Source organism: Acyrthosiphon pisum, chromosome A1 (genome assembly GCF_005508785.2).
Source record: "Acyrthosiphon pisum isolate AL4f chromosome A1, pea_aphid_22Mar2018_4r6ur, whole genome shotgun sequence".
NCBI classification, from domain to species: Eukaryota; Metazoa; Arthropoda; class Insecta; order Hemiptera; family Aphididae; genus Acyrthosiphon; species Acyrthosiphon pisum.
This window is the reverse complement of record NC_042494.1, coordinates 122,698,701-122,724,278: the sequence shown is the minus strand read 5'-3', so window position 1 is coordinate 122,724,278 and position 25,578 is coordinate 122,698,701. Positions and strand designations below refer to the sequence as shown.

The 25,578-nt window shown below is 34.8% G+C and overlaps 1 protein-coding gene across 1 annotated transcript in view; it reads left to right on the top strand.

Moving 5' to 3' along the window:
- Nucleotides 1–25,578, top strand: part of LOC100159694 (DNA N6-methyl adenine demethylase) — a 47,130-nt gene that overhangs the window by 14,106 nt on the left and 7,446 nt on the right. Inside the window, exons 3-4 of the mRNA XM_008185228.3 lie at nt 14,603–14,677; nt 25,424–25,555. Coding sequence (XP_008183450.2) covers nt 14,603–14,677; nt 25,424–25,555 — 207 coding nt within the window. The remainder of the gene's footprint in view (nt 1–14,602; nt 14,678–25,423; nt 25,556–25,578) is intronic.

Here is a 25,578-nt window from a genome sequence, read left to right as displayed (position 1 = left end):
ATATTTTTTAATTTATTATACCTACGTAGTACACTTTCTGTCGGCCAAATTACCCAACTGTAGTGATGTATGCGGTAATAGTGCGAACAGCTGCTGTTGGCAGTGAAAACATAGGCACGTATAAAAAAAAAGTCGATTGATTAAAAACATAATATTACAACAGCATTAAAAAAAAATATATAACCGCCGCCGCCCTCGCGGTTTACCCATATTATTAAAATAACAATAATGTATGGCACATCTTAAAAACGAAATTTCTGTATAGGTATCTACCTAAATCGAGTATAATAGACGAAAATCGATGTATTATAATATATTGTACAGGATTTCGGTACAGCCACGCGTCACCGGGGATGATTTTATGGGATAAAAAACAAATAATAACAAAAAAAAGAGACGACCCCCGTGTCGTCGTCGGTCGGATATCTCGTCAAATTGGCGAGGTGGACGAGGGTCAGTGGCCGCGGATATACACGGCTAGACAACACAATAATGCTTGTATACAAACCACGGTCGAGGGACGTCTCGAGCGACGGCGGCGGCGGCGGCGGCGGCGATCCGTTCAAAGGTCCCTGACCACGCGTCTACGTCGTCGCGTGGTCGGCGATGTCTCCGCCCCTCGTTTAACCCTCGGGCGACCGAAGGGGACCGCTTACTGGATACTACTACTATACTATTACTACTACTACTACTACTACTACTACTACTACTACTACTACTACTACTATTACTAGTAGTAGTACCGACTGCTACTGTTACAACTACGTGCTCGTTGATTATGTACTATGCACATAAATATCACGCTTTACCACAGCGCGCACACGCGAGAACCCTAATTAAAACGTCGGGCGTCTTGACGCATCGTCCGTTGATCGGCGTCCTTGTCCAAGGACGATGATAACCATGACGACGACGGCAGTTTCTGACTATCTATAATAATATTAATATATAAACGTATCCGCCGTTATTCACGGGGCCACTAAATTGCCACCAAACGTTTACCGAACACGACAATAAATACACGAAGCGTATTTCATGAGCGCGTAATTTTATTTGTTTTCGTCATAAGTTTATTATAATATATTATTATTATTATTATTATCATTATTATTTGTGTATAATATATTAATATGATATAATCGAATAGCTTACCGAAACGGCACGTCGTACGTACGCGAGCACGCACGCACTCACGCACGCACGCATCGACGTCGTCACCGTGTATAATACGCGCGCACCGGTGAAATACCACGCGGTGGAGGGTGGCTGGCGGGGGCACACCGCCACCACCGGTACAAAACGGCGGCGACGGCAGCTGTCGCCCAGGGATCCGCGGCTGTCCAAGGGTGTCTAAAATGCGTGCGCTCGCGGCAATCGGCCGTCAAGAACCGTTTACCGGGACATCGAGTGCGCGTTTCGGCCGGTCTCTCCGCGAGTCGCAAACGGTTGGGCTAGGCGCCGGCCGTTTCGCGAGGCGACTGCATGCACCGCCGGCCACGCCGTGCCGCCCGCTCTGAGCAGCCCTGGCCCGCAGGGTACAACACAACAACATAATGCACACGCGGCTTACACGGCACACACAACTCGGTCGCTCACACACTCACTCACACACGTACAAATATACGCGAGCCCGCGAGTATACACTATACACACACGCACGCGCGCACAAAAGGGCGGTGTGCGTAAGAACAGCTGTCGATGTATACAGCGGCGCGGCGGCGGCCATGTTGTCGATCCTTTTCAAAATGTCTCTTTAACCAACACGCGGCACACGCACGCACACAGCTTTTCGTATATCGTACACACACACACGTACGCACACGTACACACATTCACGTATACACGCACACGCACGAAGAGTATATAATATTATTATATATGCCGTAACTTAACACCACCGCCGCCTGGTTGCCGGATTTCCGACGTACGCTGTGTGTATGTACGACAATAAGATCCTGAATAAACGGCCGTGCGCGTACCGGTTTTCGGTTTGGAAACTTCATCGCGTATATTATAGACATGTATATAATATATATGCATATTTTGGTAGGTAGGTATATACGAAACCAACGTCGCGGTGGGTTTGCGGTGCGTCTGAATTTGAAGGGCTTTCGGCTGGAAAATTCGCCGTGTGCGACGTTATTATGATAATAATATATTATTCAAATATTATATGTCACGACGAAAATTACAAAAAAAATAAAACAAGATCACCACACTTGCATGTAAAAAACTTCACTGCAGGATTATAATATTTATATTAACGTTTTCATATAGGTAGATAATTTTATTATAATAATAATGTAAGAATATGCTGTAAGAATGTAAGATACATATTGGCCACCTATACAACGTAATTTGATCGATTGCCGTCATTGGGATTTCATTGCGATTCGTATAGCGATATTCAATATTTTACATTAATAGTATTATGTTTATTGAGACGATTTTACAGCAATTCTAAATGAAAATGGTTTTTTTGATACCAAATATGCATATTATATGTAAAAGGGCTGTTAAAAAATTTACCAATTGACGCCTATACCTATATAATATATTAATATATACAATATGTAAGAGTCTTATTGACCTTTAGTATATAATTATATAAGTATAACACTATTTATAACAATATATTATATCACCTGATAGCTTTTAAATGTCGTTTTTTTCTCGTGTTGGGCCGCAAATCTTAATTGTTTTTTATTTTTCCCGACTATGTGTATTATACTATAGCGCATAATATATTAATATATTTTAATATTGTTTCGTCGGACTGTTAAACAACTTTCCTACGCTAATAATTTAATCGGACGCTAGTTTTTTAGTCGCGGATGATTATTATACAGTCTGATTTATTTATGGATGCAATTGAGGTCAAGAACATCGTAGGCTCCGTATTAAAAGCGACAAAATAATAATAATAAAAATAAAAAACAAATCAAATCCATTCGCGGGAACCTGGGAACGGTGCAGTGCAGGCGGTTCAATTAGAGTTCGTTAGAGGCTCGGGCGCGAAACCGTCATCACGGAATGCGCGGCCGTTGGTAGGAAAAAAAACTATATTCCGCACACGTATTATTATTATTATTATTATATAGAGCCGCGTATGTATATATTATAAAAATACATATACATATATTTAAAGCATAGTATATAATATATGTATATACAGGGTGAGTATGTGTGCGCGTGGAACGACTTTATATAATATATGTATCTGGGAGGGTTCCGGGGGTTGCTGGGGGAGGTGGGGGAAACTGGATCGATATAAACTGCGGCCGTTTATATAGCTCTATACGTATAATATATATTGCGCGCATCCCTCCTGCGTCCCTTTTCCAATCACACGTACACACGCGCCCGTCCATATACATATAATATACATATATAATATTATGATATACGTACCTATATATATATATAAAATAATACGCATTAACATGATTCATCCGAAGCCTATTTGTCATGTACACACACAAACACACACGCACGCGCGTTACGATGGAAATATATTATTATATTGTATATTGTTCTATAACGCATTATATAGATGATATAATTCGTTTATAAAAAACCTATATATAATATATAATACACACTTTGTTCCCAAGTGACTAATTTTTTTATTCGTATGATTTATTTTCCCGCCATTGTGTAAATCAATAACTGCCCAATACGTTCTCTGTACTTATAGTATCATAGCTGTGATGGATATACAAGAGCGTCACGAATATTATGATTTTCGTCTTTTGAACTCGAATCTTACATACCACGTTTATTGGAAAATATTATGTATTTCAGGTTGTTCTTGATTAGATTTGGCGAGAAACATCCAATAGGTTTAAATAAGCGTTTGTACAATATATCCGGTGTACATCGACGGAGACTTAAATGGTGGCATCTGTATTATTTTGTTATTTTTGTTTAACATAATACATAGGTACTGTACTGTGCGTAAGCATAATGACATCGTAATGATGTTTCCCGAACGCGAGTGAAGTGTAGTTATAGTAAACGCGATAGTCGTGGTAGTCACAAGTCAAACACACGGGTAAAAAGATAAACGCTTATCGGAACAGTGTAGGTATTGTAAATAGCGACGACGAAGCCTATATATACGTACAGTTTGTTTAATGCATTATAGGTAATATTATATCTATAGACCTTTTTTTTTATATATTATTTTATATGTTACGAGTACATATACCACAACATCGTATTTGTTGAGAAACGCATTCCAAGATATTAAAATTCCCATCCCCACGACGACCGATAGAAACTTTTGAGAAACTCGTTCCTATATTACTAATATATTATTTTAATGTACATCTATCGTATTATTATACATTCTTTATGTTGACGTCATTCTCTCACAAAAACTAGTTTGAGCAAAACGTTTAGGTGTTAGACCTTTTCACCCGGACTTTTAAAATTATTCGATATATTTTAAAGCTAGGGGAGATATATAGACATATAAATAACTTCTAAATTTTGAATTAGTTTTTACGTTATTCATTTTCTTTAGTTCAGAAACTATTCTATATATAGACGATTTTCATTCATTTTATAAAGTATGACCGTTATTACTTATTGTCTTTAAATTTTTAGTTTAAGTTAGTTAACACTCTTGATAGTAAATTATGTACTCAAAGTGTTTATTTATAGGTACCTATATAATAGCTCTATAGCCCAACATTATAGTTTATTATTAATTAAGACGTTGCAAATTATTATTTTTCATTTAATGTGAGTATGTGATTATATAGGACAGTATTTATGTTATTTTTCGGAATCATTAAGAATCTTATTATTTATTTTTGTAAATAATATTATGCGTCTATATATTTTGGCACCGTGTATCTTTATAATATTCTACGTGGGAACGTTTGATTATAAAAATAACAAGACCCCCTTAAGTTGAAATTACCAACGTTTTTTGGGTTTTCAAACTTCAGAAAAAAGCAGCTCTGGGTTTCGAAAAACAGACGCAAACAGGAAAAAGGATGTACCTCATTGCGTGTAGGCGGCGCCCGCCCGTATTAGGTTTCCATCTCATATGTCTCACGCTGTACATATTGTCTAAAAGTATCTGTATGAATACTTATAATTATATTGTGTATGTGCGATAAATGTTATCGTTAAAATGTATATAAGCTCACGCCCAAAAAAATCCCAATTGATATCCAAAAACAAAGATAGTGAATTTTTTCCCTCACGTAAGATGTGAAAACACTTCGTATTTAGTTTATATAAACATAAACATATACATAAACTAGTTGGACTACATTTCGGGTCGTTCGATGACTATGTAAACGAAAGGAAAAAATACAATATTATAAATACACACACACAAGTACACAGAATGTGGAAAACCAGTTATCACATGACGCGTATCATTATGTCGCCTAGAGGCCGAAATAAATTATAACAATACGATGAATGGAATAATATGCTTGTAAAAAATTATTCAACCCCTTTTAGAAATGTACTTCGGTAGAAGAGAGCGAGTGAGAGAGAAGTTAAATCGTGGGTAGTTGTTTTCTCACCAATTCGCCACTTTATGCTAATGACGCACTCACACACTGGTTTTTCTACTCTTCTTCTTTATTTTTTTTTTTCGATCAAAGAAACCCACTTACCCACATAATATATCGAGATGAATGTTCTATATACCGGCATTTTTAATTTTGACTTCACAAAAAGAAGGGTCGTGTGTATTATATTGCACTGAGAGAGGTAGAGAACCTTAACGGTCTAAAATCATTGTCCCTTTTTTCGTAATGAATAATAATTATTTGCCTCCATAATTTTTTTTTTTTGAAATAACGAGTTCTATAATATATTATATTATGGGTTTCAAAATCAACAGCCAGAATAGTAAACCGTGCAATGACTCGGAAAATGATTCATGGTTAAATGTAGCCGAAAATTGTTTGATTACGAAATGCTGTATCAAAAATGAAAAAGTATTTACATTTTAAATCACAAATGTAATGGCAGGCGGCAAATATTCAGTTGCGTAAATATGGCGCCAGAGGCTAAGGACGTAGTAATGTTACGTACCGGATGTGTCATTTGCTTGTAAAATTCTCAAACGAATGGTATTTTTTATACTTCCACGTATAGGTAGTATGAAATTTTTAGGGAAATATCACTTAAAAAATGTATAAATAGTATGATGGTATATTATAAAATGACATCATAAACTAAATCAAACCAAATTGTGCTATATATTATTCATAGTTCTGAGACTTTGGTATGTATAATGTATTATATATCTAATTGGAGAACACGTGATAAAAATATTTAATTTAAATGTGAAATGAGTTTTAAAAAATAGATTTATATATATGCAATAAATTATCTAAACTATTTAAATAGGACACTACATATGCGTGTATATAATAATATGTATGCAATAATCACCCCCTCATACGTCGTATTATTTCCTAATCGAAAACGCGCGATGGGGTTGACACTTGAAATCAAAAGTCAGTAATTCGTAAATAATATTATGCTCGACCCGTCGATAAGGGGTAAACAATTGATAATCGTTCAACCCCCTCGATACGTTTAGGCGTAAGTACAGAGCACCCTAAAAAAAACGTGTGACATTCATAATTGCATACCTCTTGCTTGAGCTTAGAGAAATTATAATCGTAAAAAGACCAAAAGCAATTCGGTTAACTATTTCGAGGTTTTACAATGCTTTTCAGTGTATAGATTTTATATATAGTATATAAACTAATCGAACTGGCATCGCGGTCGCGCCGTTGCATCCAGAAACGATCTTTAGAGGATAAATCCGCGGAGATAACGGTATTTTTTATAATGCGTATAGGCACGGAAGGAAAAGGTGTGTTAGCACCGTATATACCTACTATATTCACACATATATAATATATATGTATGCTGCACATGCAAACAAAACAAATGCGGAAAAAACCGTTGAGCTAACTATGCGAGGACGGTGTGTATAAAATTACATGATGGAAAATATATATATATAATAATAAAACCATATAGACCTTAGAGGTGCCTATAATACTTGTAACGGCAGCGGATACATCGAAACGGTGGCCAGGTGGCCCTCAGTAAAAACGATGATGAACAGCTGCATATATTCGTGTGTGTCGCCGCTGATGCGTCTGACAATAATTCATTTTTGTTCTCTCTCTCTTCCACTCATCTATCACCCCCCCCCCCCCCATCTGTTTGTCTTTTACTCACACACAATATTCCATCTCTGTCAATCGTATTCTCTTTTTCACATTTTATCTCTCTCTCTCTTTTAACATACATTTGTACACATAAAATATCTATTTGCTTCTTTTGCACTCAGCTTGCATCGGTCCAGCGTTAATAATTCAATTTTACTACCGTTGAAAATATTTCCCGCCATTTTTAACCGAAATTTGGCAAATTCGATTTTTACAAATAAATGTATATTATATAATAAAGAGCAGATGTCTCGTCATCGTCTCTGATTCTAACCCGTGATACGTATTTATAGAATATATTATTATAATGTGAACCTACTAATAACATGTATATTATGCGCATTCGCTTTATACCTACTTTTCGATTAGCAATAACTATATCATAATATAATAATTAGTAATTACCTTTCTATATTGCGATGTTTTAAAACGTTATTATATCATTAACTGTATTGCATACAAATTGGCGTACAAAAAATGACGTCATCCCCGCGGGACACAGCGAATAAGGGAGAACACACTTACACTTGCACTCACACACATAATAATATATATACGTACACCAATGATGAAAACTTCAATAACAGTATAACACCATACACACTTTACACTTTAACAGTTTATATTATGTATTTATATAATATTATATACCTATAGAGTATAGTGTATATAGTATATACTATATACGCACATGACTTATAGTAGAATATGTAAGTTTAAGGGTGTACCTAAATTGATTTTTTCCCCTTCGATGAGCATTCGCGGCTAAACACGTAAATGTTAAATGTTCCATACAAATACTACACTGCAGCGTGTATTTCTGGTCATAAAGTGAAAATGTAATCTCAACATATATTATTAAACTTTTATGGAAAAATATTCAATCACTCTATATCATATTATATTATTTATTTCGTTTGCTGTTTACTATAATATTATATTGGCTCCAATACAAACTCGTATGATTTATTTCTTTTACTTTAAATATTTCACTGATCGTATACAAATTTAACAAACGCTGTCAATCCGTTTTAAAGACTTTTAACTTTTAAGTACAATTATAAGAAATTGTAATAATATTAAAATGTGTATTGTGTTTTTCATTGTTTATAAATAATAATCAAAGTCTGAATCCAGGGTGACACTCGAATTGCCTCCCAAAGTCCAAAATTTAAGTAAGTGACCTTTTTTCCCTCGAATGACCTCCGGGCGTTTTCTATAACATACCTATAGATTATTAATTAATATATCAATTATTATAACAATAATAATTATCAACTATCTATTATTATATTGATTTCCATAATGTTCATAATATTATTAGTTTTTAGACATACAGTATTTCCTAGACAGATTAATTTGTTAAATGCAATAGTCTTGTCGATCAAGACATAGTCAATTTAATTTGCTCAACCATTATTATAAATAATACGTATATTATACGTACATAATTTTATAAAAATGAACATTATTAATGAAAAAGGTAAAACATTTTTAATTTGGGATGAATTTAAGTTTGGATTTGATAAAGTTGAATTTTCCATCAACTCACCCTCATATTAAACATTTTTGGATGTATTAAAATTAATGCAATTAGATATAGTACAGATTATTAATTAGATCTTCCAAAGTGGAAACCAAAACTGCGATTAGGACAACCATAAAAAATAAAATAAATTGAACACAATTAATGAAGTTTAAAAATTGCAATAAGTATTGACAAAGAAATTTAAACCTCGGAAACTTACCTAAGATACAACATATCAAACTTTTATTTTTATTTTTATTATTTTTTTTAACTTTAGGTATTCACTATTTATTATTTTTATAATTACTAATTATAACTGCTGTTTTTTTTGATCTTTTAAATTTTTATTATGAAATTTTTGAAACAATCTATTTACTTAAATATTTTATAATTATTTATTAACCTTAATTTCATATCATTAAATCTATGGATATTGACTCAATTTACTAATTTTTTTTAATTTAATTTAATTTCCATTATGTAAGGTTAGAAATCAATTAATAATAGCTATTGGATGCTATTACAGTACAAGAAGGTCAGTACTCAGTACCTAAAATAGGAGGCAATTCAAGAGAATGATATTTTTGGAATCGGGAGGGTATTCGCGAGTTACATAAAAAAAAATTCATTGGAATATTTTATTAAACATTATTAATTACAATAATCATTATAACAGATTTTAAGTTTCACACATTTTAAAAACATTTGTAAAAAAAATATCTACACTGGCAATCGGGTCACAACCCGTATCATCTTTAAGTGTCCGTAACATATAGTCGATTATTATTTATTGTTAATCAATATTTTAGTTTTTGCGAAACACCATTTTTCTTTTAGGATAATAATTGAACGGTTTTTAAACACGCCGCGGTCGGGACCGTTTGAACTTTTCAAGTAATATCATAATACCTATATATTGGTAACTATTAACTATACCTAATTTTAATCGGTCGACACAATGACACGGGAGGGGATCTGTTTAATCATATTTACTACACGCCCATTATAGTACTTGTCTACACACTTAATCACTAACACAATAATACCGAATGCGTGCGGTTTGTGCATCAGATTATGCAGCATCAGTTTTATTTTTGGGCGGGAAACATAAAAGTACGAAGCACTTCAACCATACGCCGGGTCGCGATCGTCAAAGAGCGACGTTTACGCGCGCGTACCGTCGTAGTAAACAATCGCACGCTAAGGTTAAAGGGTAAGAACCCCGCGACGGGTGTTTGTATATAGTTTTTCCCGTTTCCCCACCCGGCAGCGACGTGCGTATCGCGGGCGCACTCGCGCTGGCGCATCCGACCGCTCGTCCACAACAGCCGCCACCGCCGTTGCGTTTTCAAGTTCACTCGGACAGCCGCGCTCGAACGCCGGCGCGACCGAGCAGATCGCACGTGGTACCGCCGCCGCGGTCGCCGTCGTCGCTGGGCGGACACCACGTGGGTGCGGCGAGCGTAGTCCCGTGCGTGTGAATAAAGTATTGATTTTATGCGTGTCGGCCGACCCCCCGCTCGCCAGTCCACCGACCACCGACCACCCACCAACCATCAAAGCCGCGTGCGTGTGATTCATCGCTGCCGCCGCTTCTCGTCCCCTTTGCGACGCCCCGCCGATGCGTTCTCCACTTCTCTCGCCATAACATCGACGACGACGATGCCACCGCGCGATCAATTTTTCCCGCCGTCGTCGTCTCCAAGCGATAATATCAACGGACAGACGACCCTCCTGCGATGGTGGTGTATATTTACAAATCACGCGAGCTATATTATTATTATACAGAGTGATCTACTGCGTCAATAAAGTCCATTTTAAATTTATTTTCGAGGTTCACAAACGATTTGTGGGTCAAGCATTTTTTTTAAAATTGTTTAAGCCCAATTTTCCAATCGCCACGACGTATATAGGTACAACACTATTTTTGAATAATCAATTAGTAATCACTGTCCGCCACCGACCGCCGTCTAAAGTCCACGAAATGCCACTGTACCACATTTTACAATCATTTTTCTTGTACGATAATATTATAATATTTTATAGTAAATATAGCTTGCGCCGGGGTTTGAAGTTTAGAACGTCAAATGGCAGCGCACGCATTTCCGTATTTACTGCCGAGCGGAGTTGCATATGATGCGCGTCCGATCACATATTATAATTATAAGCAGTTCTTTGATGTTCAATCTCTGCTTTTTGCTTTCGTTTATTTTTTGATATTTATTTTGCGAGTCTGACGTCATTGTTTTCGTTACTCGAATAACCGTTCAATAAAATAATATTATGTAGCGCGCGCAGCAAAACATAATATACTGTAGCATGTGCTTCGCAATAATTGAACTCTAATTTACAGACCCGCTTAATTAGTTTAAAAAGTTTTTTTTTCGTCCCATATTATTGTTAATTATAATACTCCGTTGATCTCAATGTAGACATATTATAATATGTACGCGCGACGACAATAATAATAATATATTAATATCTGTACCGAAAGAACTAGTCCAGCGGATTCTCTAGACTAAATTATTATATTATTTTTGTCGTTTGTGAGATTATACAGTACTATCGCTGTGAGGTTGTATCAGAACAATAAACTATATAATATACCAACATTTATCATAATGTGTTAATGTCGTAAATATTGGACTAAATAAGATTTTCTGTTCAAACTCGTAATAATAGTACAATACTAATATTATAATGTTATTGTAGGTATACGCGCTCGCAATAGCGTTTTCGATGACGCGCGAAAACGAATTTCTCGAGTCACCGGTCATGCGAATACACCACTTCCGCGCGCGTGGATCTTCCATGCACAACATTTTCGCCGTAAACCGTTTCGGCGGCACTATATTCGATATATATTTATTTATTTTTTCGTACACAAGCGCACAGCTAGGGGTTGATGTACACCGTATATATATTATATATATATAAACATTTTATTCGTTGTGTGTGCGTATATGCGCGCGCGTGACCCCCCGAGTTTTTCCGGCGGTGTTATTACCGATTGCGCTCGTCTACCGCGTTCTCGGGGCGCTAGGGTAGGATGAGTCACGGAGGCGACTACTATATACGTAAATATATTTTATTAACTTGGGAAACAATGCTGCAATAGTATATATAGGTATAGGTACATCGCCATCCGCGTTGCAATTATTTAGCAGATCGGAGTGTGTGGAATGGTGGGTATAGTGTTTAACTTATAGTTGAACCATAATATATTATATAACTACATCGATTCATAATTATATTTTTCACAACATACAATTGATCTCGCTGATTCTTAATGTTTATCGTACTCTTACTGTAGTTACATCATTATTACCTATATATAACATAATATAGTAAGTCTACGAATGAAGTGAAGTAAATATAGATAATATATAATAATATATAGTACCTAATAATTGTTTAGTAAATACCTGCAGGAAAACTTTGATGCCGAAGTAATCTGATAATCACGATTTGGCGGGGTTAAATGCGTATCTACATATATAATATTATAGTATAACCTGCTGAAGGTTTTCGATTTGAATGAAAATAAAAACAGTGTAGTTTTTAATGGGGTTATAACAAACTATATATGTACATTGTACGTATATACATTTTAGGTTACTTACATTATAGAATACGGACGGTGTTGCAGACGGTGTGACGACGTTATGTATATGTTTTATTTCTTATGTCATGCCTCCAGTGTGTATAGAAAGGGGTTTATTCGAAAGAAATCGACTGCAACCCGTGTGCGAATAATAAGCTATTATTTTTCTCCTATACTCGTGTTCTTCAACACTCATAATATGACTACTACTACTACTACTACTATTTTTTATTATTATTTTATCGTCGGATTCGTAGGAGGACTGTCTTTGCTTTGCTTTCCCGCCGAGCCACCGTCTTTTATTCATCTAAATACCACTACTACTATTACTACTACTACTACTACTACTACTACTACTACTACTATTACTACTACTACTGTTACTACTACTAATATTAATATTACTACTACTACTATACTATACTACTATTTAGTATTTACTACTAAACTACTATTACTCCAGCCGGGATGAGTCGGCGGGGCCGTTCAGTCAAGTCATATATATATTAATGTACGCGCGCTGGTCGTGAATGTATATAGTATAATAATTATATTATCGCGCGGCAGATGGGTGCCAGATGTCAATATATACACTGCACATATTATAACATACACATATATTACACATACGATACGTGTAAACTCGTGCGTATACCTATATACGTGTGTATGTGTATATATAATAAATATATAATATAAAACACGTATAATATATTATACATATATGTAGGTATTATATAATCGTATATATATACATAATGCGATCTAGACTGACATATGCGACGGCGACGGCGGCGGTAGACGCGCGATGACCTTACTGTAACGCAATATAATATATATGGTACGTAGACGTCGTCTGCTGCCTGTACAGGACACGTGAAAAACGGTCCAAAATTAGATTGTACATGCTCTCTTGTATGCGTGTGCGCGAGAGTTGCACTTTCGCGCACCCTAACGACGACTGGGTAGTACACACGGGCGGGTTAAACGCACATCATCGCCTATGTATATATTTACCTGTTTCAATAATAATATGATAGCTGGTATAGTATACATTGTACACGTCTTAATATTATAAGCAGTAAATATATCATGTGCACGCGTTTAGGGTCTCCGTCTGCCGTCCGGCAACGTTACGGGGCTTAAGCGAAATGTTGATTTAACGATCAATGATATATATAATATGTGGAATGTGCTTATTTTATATACGTTATATATTATACTAAGTAATAATATTATATAGTATATTATACAATACATAACACATATTATGCTATTTAGCGAATATTTGATATTTTCGGCTATTACGTACATGATATTATTGTAATAATACTAATAACTAATAACGGTATAACGGTGGGAAGAATATTATATTCTACATCGTGACGTCTCGAGAACCCATCTATAATAATAACGACAGCCCACGAATATGCTATTATGTATTTATGTATACTAATTACTAATTCATAAGTATATTATAATTATTATAATTTATAACCTAATATGAGTTTTTATTAAATCCAAACGGAGCTTTTATTTTTTATTAAATTATAGAATAAACGGGTTATTGAAATCATTTTGACATTGAATTAATTTTAGTAGTTGTAAATGTATACATAATTAAATGACACGAAATACTAGATACAATACCTGTACTTAAATGCAATGACGTAAAAGCGTCTTTATAATATTATCAATGATTTATTTGTTGTAAGTAACTTCCACTATTTAATATGACAAATAATTCGTGATATTGTGGTAGCTTTTATCGAGATGTATAATTACACGTAATAATATTCTGATACCTAGGTATACCATTACCATACCAGTTACGACTGGTGCCATGCGGCTGCTGCGTGTAATCGATTTCATAATTATTGACCCGTTGGCCGTCAAACGTTTAAACCTTCCCTCTGATCAGCTTGACAAACGAAATATTAAATTGTCTTTGATTTACATAAATTATAGATTGATCGAATAAAATAATATTCCCATCCCAGCTGTGGATAGTATTATAGCGATAGATTTACGTCGGTCGTGTGTTACTATTATTTATAGATTATGAGCGAACCTATTTATTTTGTTTTTTTGTTTCAAGTATAGGGACCTATTATACCTGCCGATTTAATGCACGACTGCCTCAAACTTAAGTCCACGCATTTCTATAATTTATGTTTTATTTTGTTTATATTTTTATAACTCATTTTTGTTTTCATTTATTTAAATTTATGAACTATATTGTTTCAGCACCTCCTATACCTGACCAACGAATCCTATCCTCGAGGGGAAAATCGAAGAGGGCGTGGAAAAGGAAGTCGAGCGGTATGTTTATTTTTATTTTATTTTGTTTTGTTTTTTATTTTATATTTATTATTTATGGTGCTTTGGGTTTTTAATGGTTAATCTCCACTTTCCTATAATATAATATTATATACTACAAACACCGATTGTTCGTCCACGGTTACTGGCATCTAGTGCATTGAGTAGTAACTACATGATGACAGGAATGGTATATAATGTCGCACAGGAAAATTGTAAACAATAATGAAATTACAGAAATATCGTCGGGTTATAAAGGTATAATATAGTATTATTATAGTGCTGCCGTTGCCATGAGTCAGGTTTAACACAACTCGTATCGCCAACACGTATATATAGCTTTTCCGATCGATTTTCGACTAGTATGCACATGTGCACAATATACATTATGTTTATTTCGTATAGTATTATACTTACCTACTACCATTGACCTAACCGTATAGTGCGTATTTTCTCATATAAAATAACTTGTAACCGACGTGGTTAGACGGAAAATCACAGTGGCCCATTCTGTATGGGTACAATATTACTGCGCAGTGGTTTTCTGCTTGAAACTCCGTCGTTCAGCAGATACATAGATTTTGAAACCTATGCAGAATTAATGTATTCAAAATGGCTAAAATGAAAACGCGGGGTAATGGATGTACACATTACAATTTAAAAATATTGCATATTATTCAAACGATAGGAATTTTACTAGGTCCCGATATTTAGTACTGCGTTTTAATAAACAAAATAAAATACATATTTTGCTTTGTATTAAGTATTAATTTACAAGTCTGAAAATTATAGAATGTATTTTTTATTTTAATATATTATGTATTACATATTTATGATAATATAGCTTGTATTGTGGGTCTTGTAGGGATATTACGACCTTTAAAAATAGAGTGAAATGAGCGAATAAATAAATTTAAGAACCAATTATTTTTGCATGGCCTTCGTGCGTGCAGCTGCGCCGTTTCGTCAAAGTCATTTTGGCGGTAAACGGGTAAACGAACTCGCGATTTAGATATTATATCTAGGTCGGGGGTGCAACGACAGCAGGCATTCAGGGTTAAGGTCTCTCCGCTGACGGGCCGGTGTGTGTATAAAGGCCCGCGGGATTTTCGGAGGGGGCCACCACTCGTCTGCGTACATAACACAAACGAGGTTATTAGGCAAAATCCTTCTGCACCGTCGCTGGCTGCATGCGAGGGGGTTAAAAGAGCACTTTGTTGTTGTCGTCGTGGTTGTCGCCTCCGCTTCAGCCTGCACCATCACCAACTACTCCTGCACTACCACTATGCATCCACTGCTACCGCCGCCGGTGTTTTCGTTGGGGACAGGAAAACCCGCCCCTCACGGATCGTCGTTTCAGTGGGGTAGGACACTATGACTTTTTCGAAAAAGGGGTGGTTGTGGTGTCGTCGTCGTCACCACTATGCGGTGACAACGAGCGCACCGACCAGGTACAGGTAGATAATGTCTTTCGCGGTTGTCAACTGCCTTCGCGCCTTAACAAGTTCCCCTAGCTATACGTATACTATACGTATACCTTAATGTATTAATAATAGATATTGTGTATACATTATTATATACCGTCAGTATAGCGCGTATTATACACGGGTGACCGGTGGACTCAAAGCACTGCAAACACGGATGTCGGCTCGCGTGGTTACCATGGTACCAAGCTTCCACCGACAATGTTAAATTTATTCGTTGACGTCGTGAAACTATCGGAGGGTTGGTCGCGGTTGGTCGAGGAAGACTCATCGTGTCGCAGCGAATCGATCGGTTGACGATTGTGTACAGTCTGCATCAGATGATGACGTCTGCGTGCGGCTTTCGCATGCGTTATTTATTATTTCATAATATCCTACAGGCCGTCCCTAGGTTGATTAGGAGTGGAGGTGGTTGGCGGAGGGTGAGGTGCGAGAACCGTATATATTCATCCCGACCGCTAGTTTCACCCTCTTATTTGTAGTAATTGCCCTGAACACACGTTTTTGCCTCGCGGTAATTACGCTAGCGCACGCGAAACTCCATTACGTGGACGAACGTCCGCTGAGGATGGACTCAGCGGGTAGGTGGGAACCCCTCACCCGAAAAAACTAATCACTCGTTTTGTGTACACGACAACGTAATTGAATAATCCGGTGGCGTACGTGAAATAGGTGTGACGTTAGGGTTTGTATTATTTTTTTCCGCGATAAAATACGCTTTAGCGACCTTCCCTCGTCTCTAGACGCAATAATTTATTAATATAATTGCTCTATCGTAGGCCCACCCACGGCAAGTCCATTGATTGCTTCGAAAAATTCGATTGGTAACACTGCCGATACGAGGTTTATCGATCGATTTTTCGACCGAACGTTTTATTCAAGCGCCGCGTTTTTCCTCCATAAGCAACCTAACATACGCGCTGGTACGCCGTCTTGTGTTTACGTACGACGCGCGGCGTCGGGAGTATCGGAAGGAGACAGGTCGAAAATATTCTAATAAGATTTTATATTAATAAAATATTTTCTTTGACGAAACTGTGATAATATTTAAACGAATATTTCGTTTTATTCCGTTATTTGATGTCAAATCTTGACACATTTTCTGCAAGGCTTACTTTTTAGTGTAATATTCTCGACGTAATATTTTGACGTTCTAATTTATGTGGTGGTGAATAATATATATACGCGACGATATAATGGCTGAAAGATCAGATATTATGTTATGTTTTTTTGTTAAATATAATGCTTTTTTAATTGTTGTTAACTACAAAAACTTTGCAATATTTTTATTGACTCGTAAAAAATTAGTGCCGTTTTTATTTTTTGTTTTGTTTTTAAATTTATTTAGCAACCTTTACGCACAACCACGTTAAACTTGTTCTAGTTGTAACAATTAATTTCATGTTTTATTTAAAACATAATATCATAATAAGTTGACCCTAGCCCATATTGGTCGTTGAATTAAAATCGACGATAGTCGGTATCCGAAATTCAATTGACGCATGTTTTATTAATTCAAATTATCGAATACCGGAATACAACGAAGATTGACGAATGAGTCGATTAGCCGGGTACCACATAATATGATATTATTGTTATTTTTTTTTTCAAACTATTCCGTAGGAGTCAAATTCCATACGTTTTATATTAAATGGCACTTTCGAGTATCGGAAAACTGGTACATCCGGTTATTTGATACATTTCGGAACATTGCGCTTTTCGTGTTTATAATATTATATAGGTAATAGATGTATATTTTTTTTCACTCTACGTTTGACGGCTTCTATAGGTTATAACGTTTTAGGCAATACTTGTTTCGACAGGATGTCATTACTTTTCACGGTATCCATACGACCAATACCTACATAGAAGATGACATAATGTATCATCCACGCCGCTCCACAGACATTTGGCTAGAAATACATCTTATTAAGTACCAACATTTTTTTTTGTTTTATCAACAATAGTCTGTTAGAAGAACTATATGTTGATCGTCTTAAGATCATCGTCTATAATATAGGACCTACATAGTATATGATATTTTATGTTGGTCGGTTTCACTTATATATTGTAGCAAGAATTATACATTATATTGTGTTTTAATGATATTAATAATATATATAGTTTCATATTTGTTAGTATACAATTAATGTTGTTAATATATATTATAAAATGTAGTTATTTTCGTAATCCGATTATTAAGTTTTTAGAAACCTTAAATTTTAGTTCGGCTGATGACAATACCTATATAGCGAATTATCTATAATTTTCTTATATTTTGATTGATTTTCAAATGCCTCTCTAAAGCGTCACTACTGAGACTACTCACTAGTACGATGGAATTAGGTACTAATACAACCTATTTATTTTAAAATCGATTAGTTTAATACTAAGTCCAGCGGTTTTCGTGGGTAAAAAACAAACGAGGTTAACCTCACCTGTAATTTAATTATTATTGTAATTATATTGATTAAATCTTTATCTACTTACCCACTACAATATCTGATTTAATATAATATAAGTTATAGATACCAATGTGATTATGCAATTGGTACATTTTTATTCACTGTACACATATATTATCCCTTACAGATACTTATTGTAATAATCTCTGTTTTATTTTAAAAATGATAAATCCATAATAATGTTGACTAACCACTTTACATACGATTTCATACATTTTATTTTTCAATTTCTCATTCTTCACTTGTAAAAAACATATAGAATTTTAAGCCATTGATTCGTGTAGCCGTCTAGGAGCTGTGAAAGGATATAATGAGACACTTTATACATTATACATACCTACCTATTTTTTTTACATATTAAATAATAGTAACTTTATCTAAGTGATTTATTTTTAATATTATTTTGAATTTTTATTTACGCTTTTAATTACTTAATCATCATATTGTGACATTAATTATTTATTTAATTCATTTCATGCTTCTCTGTATGAAATAAAAAATGTTGTACTTGCTATTGATCCACATAATTGGTTTTGAACTATTATCGAGTGTACGTGACGTTCGTCAAAAAATATTTAGATGAGGTGGTGTACTAATATAATGTGTAAATTGCACATGGTCCGATCAAACATGCATAATGAATATTGGTTGATCGGCTGTAATAAATCGTTACAGTTTTCGACATTTCAAAATGTGTCAATAATATTATTCAATCGTTGGACACTCGTTTCACCGCCGAACGTAATCAGGCATAATATATCACGCCAGATCCGGTGGAGTGAAAAATCGCTTCAAGAGGTGGACGAGGAACAACATTTTTTAAGTGCAGTGACTGAGACAGTCGTAAACTCACCAAAGTGAGAGTAAAAATAAAATAATATAAAAGTGGGGCACAGCTGTATGATCTACGATATACCTATTAACTAAAATTCTAATCACAATTTACATTTTAAACGGATTTGGGGTAAAACACAAAAATAAAGGTCATTAATTCCGCTAGTCGAAATCTTTTTTTTATTTCACGTTTTTATAGTGTTATTATAAATGAAAATGTATGTAACAACATGGAAACCTTTTCTTGGATCTTAATCATGTTTTGAAAATTGGTGGTAGGTACTGCGGCTGCCGGGAAAGTTCTACAAACCGATTATAATATTAATGGGTAAGTGGAATGTTAATAATATTAATTCGCATAGGTACCGTAATGTAGACACGTGCAAGGTAAATATATTTTTTTTTATTGGAAATATTTACCTTTCAAAAATAAGAAATTAATAGTACAATCTGTGATAAATTAATAGTTATAACTAATTATAACAATAGTTATATGTATATTGTTTTTGGACAATTACTTGCATATAAGAATAGTAGGCATACCTACGCGTTTTACCAAAAACAGTTTCAAATTAGTTTGTCATGTGTATTATCAGTGACTGAAGATTTTGTTGATAAATATTAGTTAAATATAATACTAGGTATATTATATTGCAGACAGAAATTAACGTATTGATAGATCTTTTTTAGAAAAAGTATTTTTATTGAAACCAGTATTACCTACAGATAGTGGAGTAATATTCCACGCAATCAACAAAAAGTTTAAGAAAATACGTGAGGCTAGGTTATTAATCAAGGAGAAATTGACGTTAAAACCTTTTTTTTTAAAAAAGTTCTATTATAGGTACAACGGAACTTAGTTTGAACAATTTTTTTGTTTAATTATTTCTGGTGGTAATATTTCTAGACGTATTTTTTACGTTTGCCATTATCTATATAGATACATACCAGGTTTTTTTTTTCATACATATTTCCAGGTCGTACATAATACATAAATACGTTATACTTATACTTTGTAGGTATAAATTGTGAATATTATGTATGATGCTGCGATAGTATAATAATATTATGTGAGCTACGACATGTTTTCGTGAAAATGTGATGTTACGTTAAACACCCGGGTTACCAATGTGGAATAAGCCAATTGATTAAAAAAAAAAACTGACCGACAATAATTGTTTGTTCTAATGCGACGATGATAATATCTGAACAATTTAGTAGGTATGTACGCACCCAATCGTATTAATAATTTCATACACGCATTACAATATAATAACTAACAATATATACCTACGTAGATATTTATATTATATGTCATGGTTATCTATAATCTATATATCATATAAAAGATAAATTGTTGCGACTGACTGACTGTGAACTTTATGCATTCCCAAACCGTCCATCCGATTGCCGATTGCCAATTTGTCGCGGTAAAAGGTAAATAAGAGATCCAACCTGGGGAAGTTCTCAAACAAGGATTTTGAGATTCTTATTATTATTTTTTTAAGTGGTTGCTATTGGTTTTATTTAGTATTAATAAAAATAATGCGAAAAGCGTGTATATTTTAGTATAGAATGTATCGAATTTGAACGATTGTTTCGGTGGACCAATTTGTTGCATTTTTTGATACTTAAGATAATATAGTTAGTAGGTACTACTCGCATAATCACAAAAACCTAGCAACAGCAACCCATTGCCGTGTTTGATAGTATTATATATTACACACCTAGGTCCTATGTTATAGATAACCAATGTTGAAGGGGTAGTATGGAGTATCGGATTGGCCAGTGGGTATTTTGAGGTGGTGGCCGAAACGTGTATATTATTATTAGTTATTACATATATATTATAATACTTAATTATCAGGCTACTGGTTAATGACCAGTAGGTACCTCTGATAAGTTTGTATGTGTAGTGACGTGACCCAAATGCGTATACACGCACGTAATTCAGAGGCGGTTGTGGTGGCCGGTGTGGGTGATGAGCACGCGGGACGGGGAGGACAAGTGACTACCGCACTTTACGATAACGAACGTTAGTAGGCATATAATAGTTTGGTACAATAGTTAATGTACCTACCCAATCGTCGGTGCTCGAATCGAGAGTGGAACACACGACGGCTATAGTAATGGTCGTGGACGTAAGAATGACGCGCGTTCCCACAGACTTTTTAGAACAATTTTCGAAACCCTTTCCGAAAATATATTCAAGCCGACGCGTATACGTAGACTGTAGTAGTCGTACCATAATCAAGTAATATTAATATTAGTATGTATTATATTATAGTAATAAAAATACAATATCAGAGTCCGCTATAAACCACCCAATAATTACGGCGCGCGGCCGCGGCCACACTGTGGTGGCCTCGACGTCAGACATGCGCGCGCGCGTGCTGTATATAATAATAATATGCACTCGCTCGTTCGGACGACTGGAAGGGCTGGAACGGTGGCGGCGGCGGTGTGCCTTGGCGGGCGGTGGATAGTGGTATTCTGATAATACCACACAGTCAGACCTCCGCTGATATCGACTGCGCTCGTCGCGCACTCCGCCGCCGAAATTGTTTTCAAACGCGTCTAACACAGCAACAACATTTAATCGTGTTATACACTCGCGAATCGTTTACGATGGCCTACGAATGACGGATATGATGGAATCGGTAGAGACGACAACTGCGCGTTTAACCAATCAAGCAAGTCCGCGCAAGCAATAGATAGGTAGGTACTATACGCTTCTACGTCGATGATGGACGGTCGAAAGTGAAAATGACGTTCGCGATTGTATATTTGAGGAGGACGATTGTGAGTTATGATTTTGGTGGTTATCACGATGTCATTGTTGTATTCGTACGATGATTATTCGTTTAAATATACCGACCCTACTATATCGGGGGGCGGAGGCCACGACGATATTATATTGTACTGCTGCAGCAGTGCTGCACTGGTATACCTTATACATACTACCATTTATTGTAATATATTAATACCGATGAGACGACGCGATATTGTCTATAAATTAATAATATATTATTAATATACCTATAGTAAGTTATAATATAATGATAAAGGTACCTGTGCTACTGTTGTTACAAATATTTGAGTTTTTTTTTGGTCAGTTCAAGTTATATTTCTGCGCATCTTATATAATATGGCAGAAGGTACACTCTCGAGATTCTTTTCATGGTATTAAACACTAAAATTTGATTTCATATCTATATCTAGGCATGTCTCGGTGGGGAAATGCAAACAGCCCTAGAAAACATTGTATACAATATATCTACATACCTAGTATTATATAGGTACTGCAGGTGGTAATTGGTAATTATAATAATTACCGTGGAAAACGTTAGCATTTTGACGTACCTATAATAATTATTAGGCGATTCATCTATAACAAAACAATTATTCCTAAATAAATTATCAGCGATTTTGAAAAATAAAATTGTTTCATTAAAAACAACATTAAAAAAAAAAATTTTTTTACAGTTTTTTTATCGTTATCATTTTTTAAGTTTTTTACTTGTCTGAATGACAATGAACATTTTTAATTTCATATTTTGAAGCAGAATATTATTCAGAGTATTTTGATTTATAAAATAACCAATATTATCATCATTTACTGCAATTATTCAGTAGTCACAGTTTTAGTTTTTTCTCAGAATCTTATGCACGGCGTTTTTAAATTATGGAAGTACTATAATATAAACGTATTATATTGTACGGCAATAATCGCAGTTCACGTTATTGATGTTTCATGGTAATTTCGTGCAATGGCCTCGCTCGTACACGTTCTACGATCGTATAATGATATTATGTAGGTATATATGTTACGTCGTCGTCGTGCGTGTACAACACAATATAATATATTATAATTTATAATATTATATCGTACGTACGGTAATATACTTAACAGAACGGCCTAACGCATGCTGTTCCGTTAATGTATGGTGCCTACATATTATTTATATTATAGGTATTCAAATATTCGAAAATATATTATAATCCAGGCGATTATATAATATAATGCAGGCCGAGGTCAAAAGTCTGTCTTACGTTTTGTTTGTTAGTACCCACAATACTCAAACTCATCAAACTGGTCTGAACATTATTATGATTTATCAGTTATATAGGTACTGGATAAGACAATTTCCAATTATTTTGGTTTTTATCCCAATCCATCAATTTATAACTTCTTCGTCGATAAAAGGCAATATAATAGTATAAAGTATAATAATAATACATATATTAAATAATGTGTATTATATCTTTATATTCAAACCACGAACGAATTGGTTTGATAAAATTTGATAAAAAACGATGGCACAAGAGCAGCAAAATATCTAATAAATTAAAATCGGCTTAGTGCTTAGCATTTAATATTTAAAAAAAAAAAGAAAACGGGATATTTATTAGTAAATTGTTCGTTTTAATTGACGGATATAAATTATAATCCCTCGGTTTTTTGTAATAATTTAGATCTCAATACGTTATAATATTACCTATAAGAATATATTTGTTGGGTCTATTTATTTAGTTCCTTTCGTATTCTGTTGACCTATTGTTTAAAAGCAAAATACGATACCTAATATTATGTCTATTATACAAATCTATTTCAATGTGGACATTAACGAAGAATTACGTTCAAGACAATGTTATACATTGAACTTGTATCAAATATGTTAAACATTAATTACAAGTATTAAAATATAATTACTATTAGATACCATTAATTTGATTATCTGTACAAAGTTATGATAATAATTCTTTAGACTGCCGGTGAATATTCGTAGTTTAATGAAAGAATTTATTTATTTCGATTAACACGAACAATACCTATCCACACACATTAAACCTTGTTTAATCAATGATTATATTAAATCATTATAGAGGTATAAGAAGTAGTTAAATAGTTAAAAAACAATTTTTCAGTCATTGTTATTAATTTTTTAGGTTATCACAAAAACATTAGGGGAATGCAGTCGGTTTAACACGTCCAATATAAGAATATTATTATAATTTTATTGTATGAGCGTTTAGAGATAATCCTATAAAATCACGGTAGTTGTAATATTATAGTAGGTATGCAACGATTAGCTGATAGTGTAGTTGACGTTATCGTCACGCGCAGAGAGCGATGCCATTGTCAAAAGTTGAACAACAAGAAAGACTCTGTTCCATTCATAAATCCATAAGATTTCCGCTGTGTATAATATATATATATATAAGTAGGTACAAGTTGGAACACACTTCAAATAATAGATCTTTTGAGTTCCCGAAACAATGTGCTCAATGTCGTCGGCCCACCTCACCTCCCCATACATCCTCCAACGAGCACCCACCCATTCTTTTATTATTCCTCGGGGTTTGTAATTTGTATAGTATAATATACAATACACTATATATATATATATATTAAGTATATAGAAGCCCTCGTGTACTTCATGTGTTGTGCGGGTTGCGAAAACGGCGCGTAACAAGTGCGTTCCTCGAAAAACGATTGTGGAAGGTCGGGTAAAATCCCTTGAGCGCATTTCCCGCGGTCTCCAGCTGCGATGCATCATCATCACCAGTGCCGGTCACAGTAGTAGTAGTTTTATAGTAGTTTACTGTAGAAGTAGTAGTAGTCGTAGTAGTAGTATTAGTAGTAGTAGTAGTAGTAGTAGTAGTAGAATATAGTAGAATATATAGAATATAGTAGATATATATATAGTTGTCGAAAGGCGAACGAGGGAGAAACTACCGACGCACATTGATTTCTTATAAAACTCGTAAAGTTGCTTGGCGCTGAATCAAAAATATCCACACGCCCACACACAGTGCAGTAATTTCTATTATTAAACCCAAACAGCCATTTTATCTTTTTTTTTTACTCTATCAACAGTCTGTTTACGTTTTGTCGCAGTTTATTATATACACCACGGTAATACTATTGACTAGAGTCTTATGTTGAAATATATTTGTTACAGGCTTACAGAAACAAGGGCAACCGATCGATATCCGGAAATTCGGGCGCTCAACAACAGTCTCCCGGACCATCGACTCCACTGAACGGAGCTCCCGGGTCACCGGTGGTTATGACCGAATCCCATCATAATTCGGTAAGATATCACGCGACTTGCAA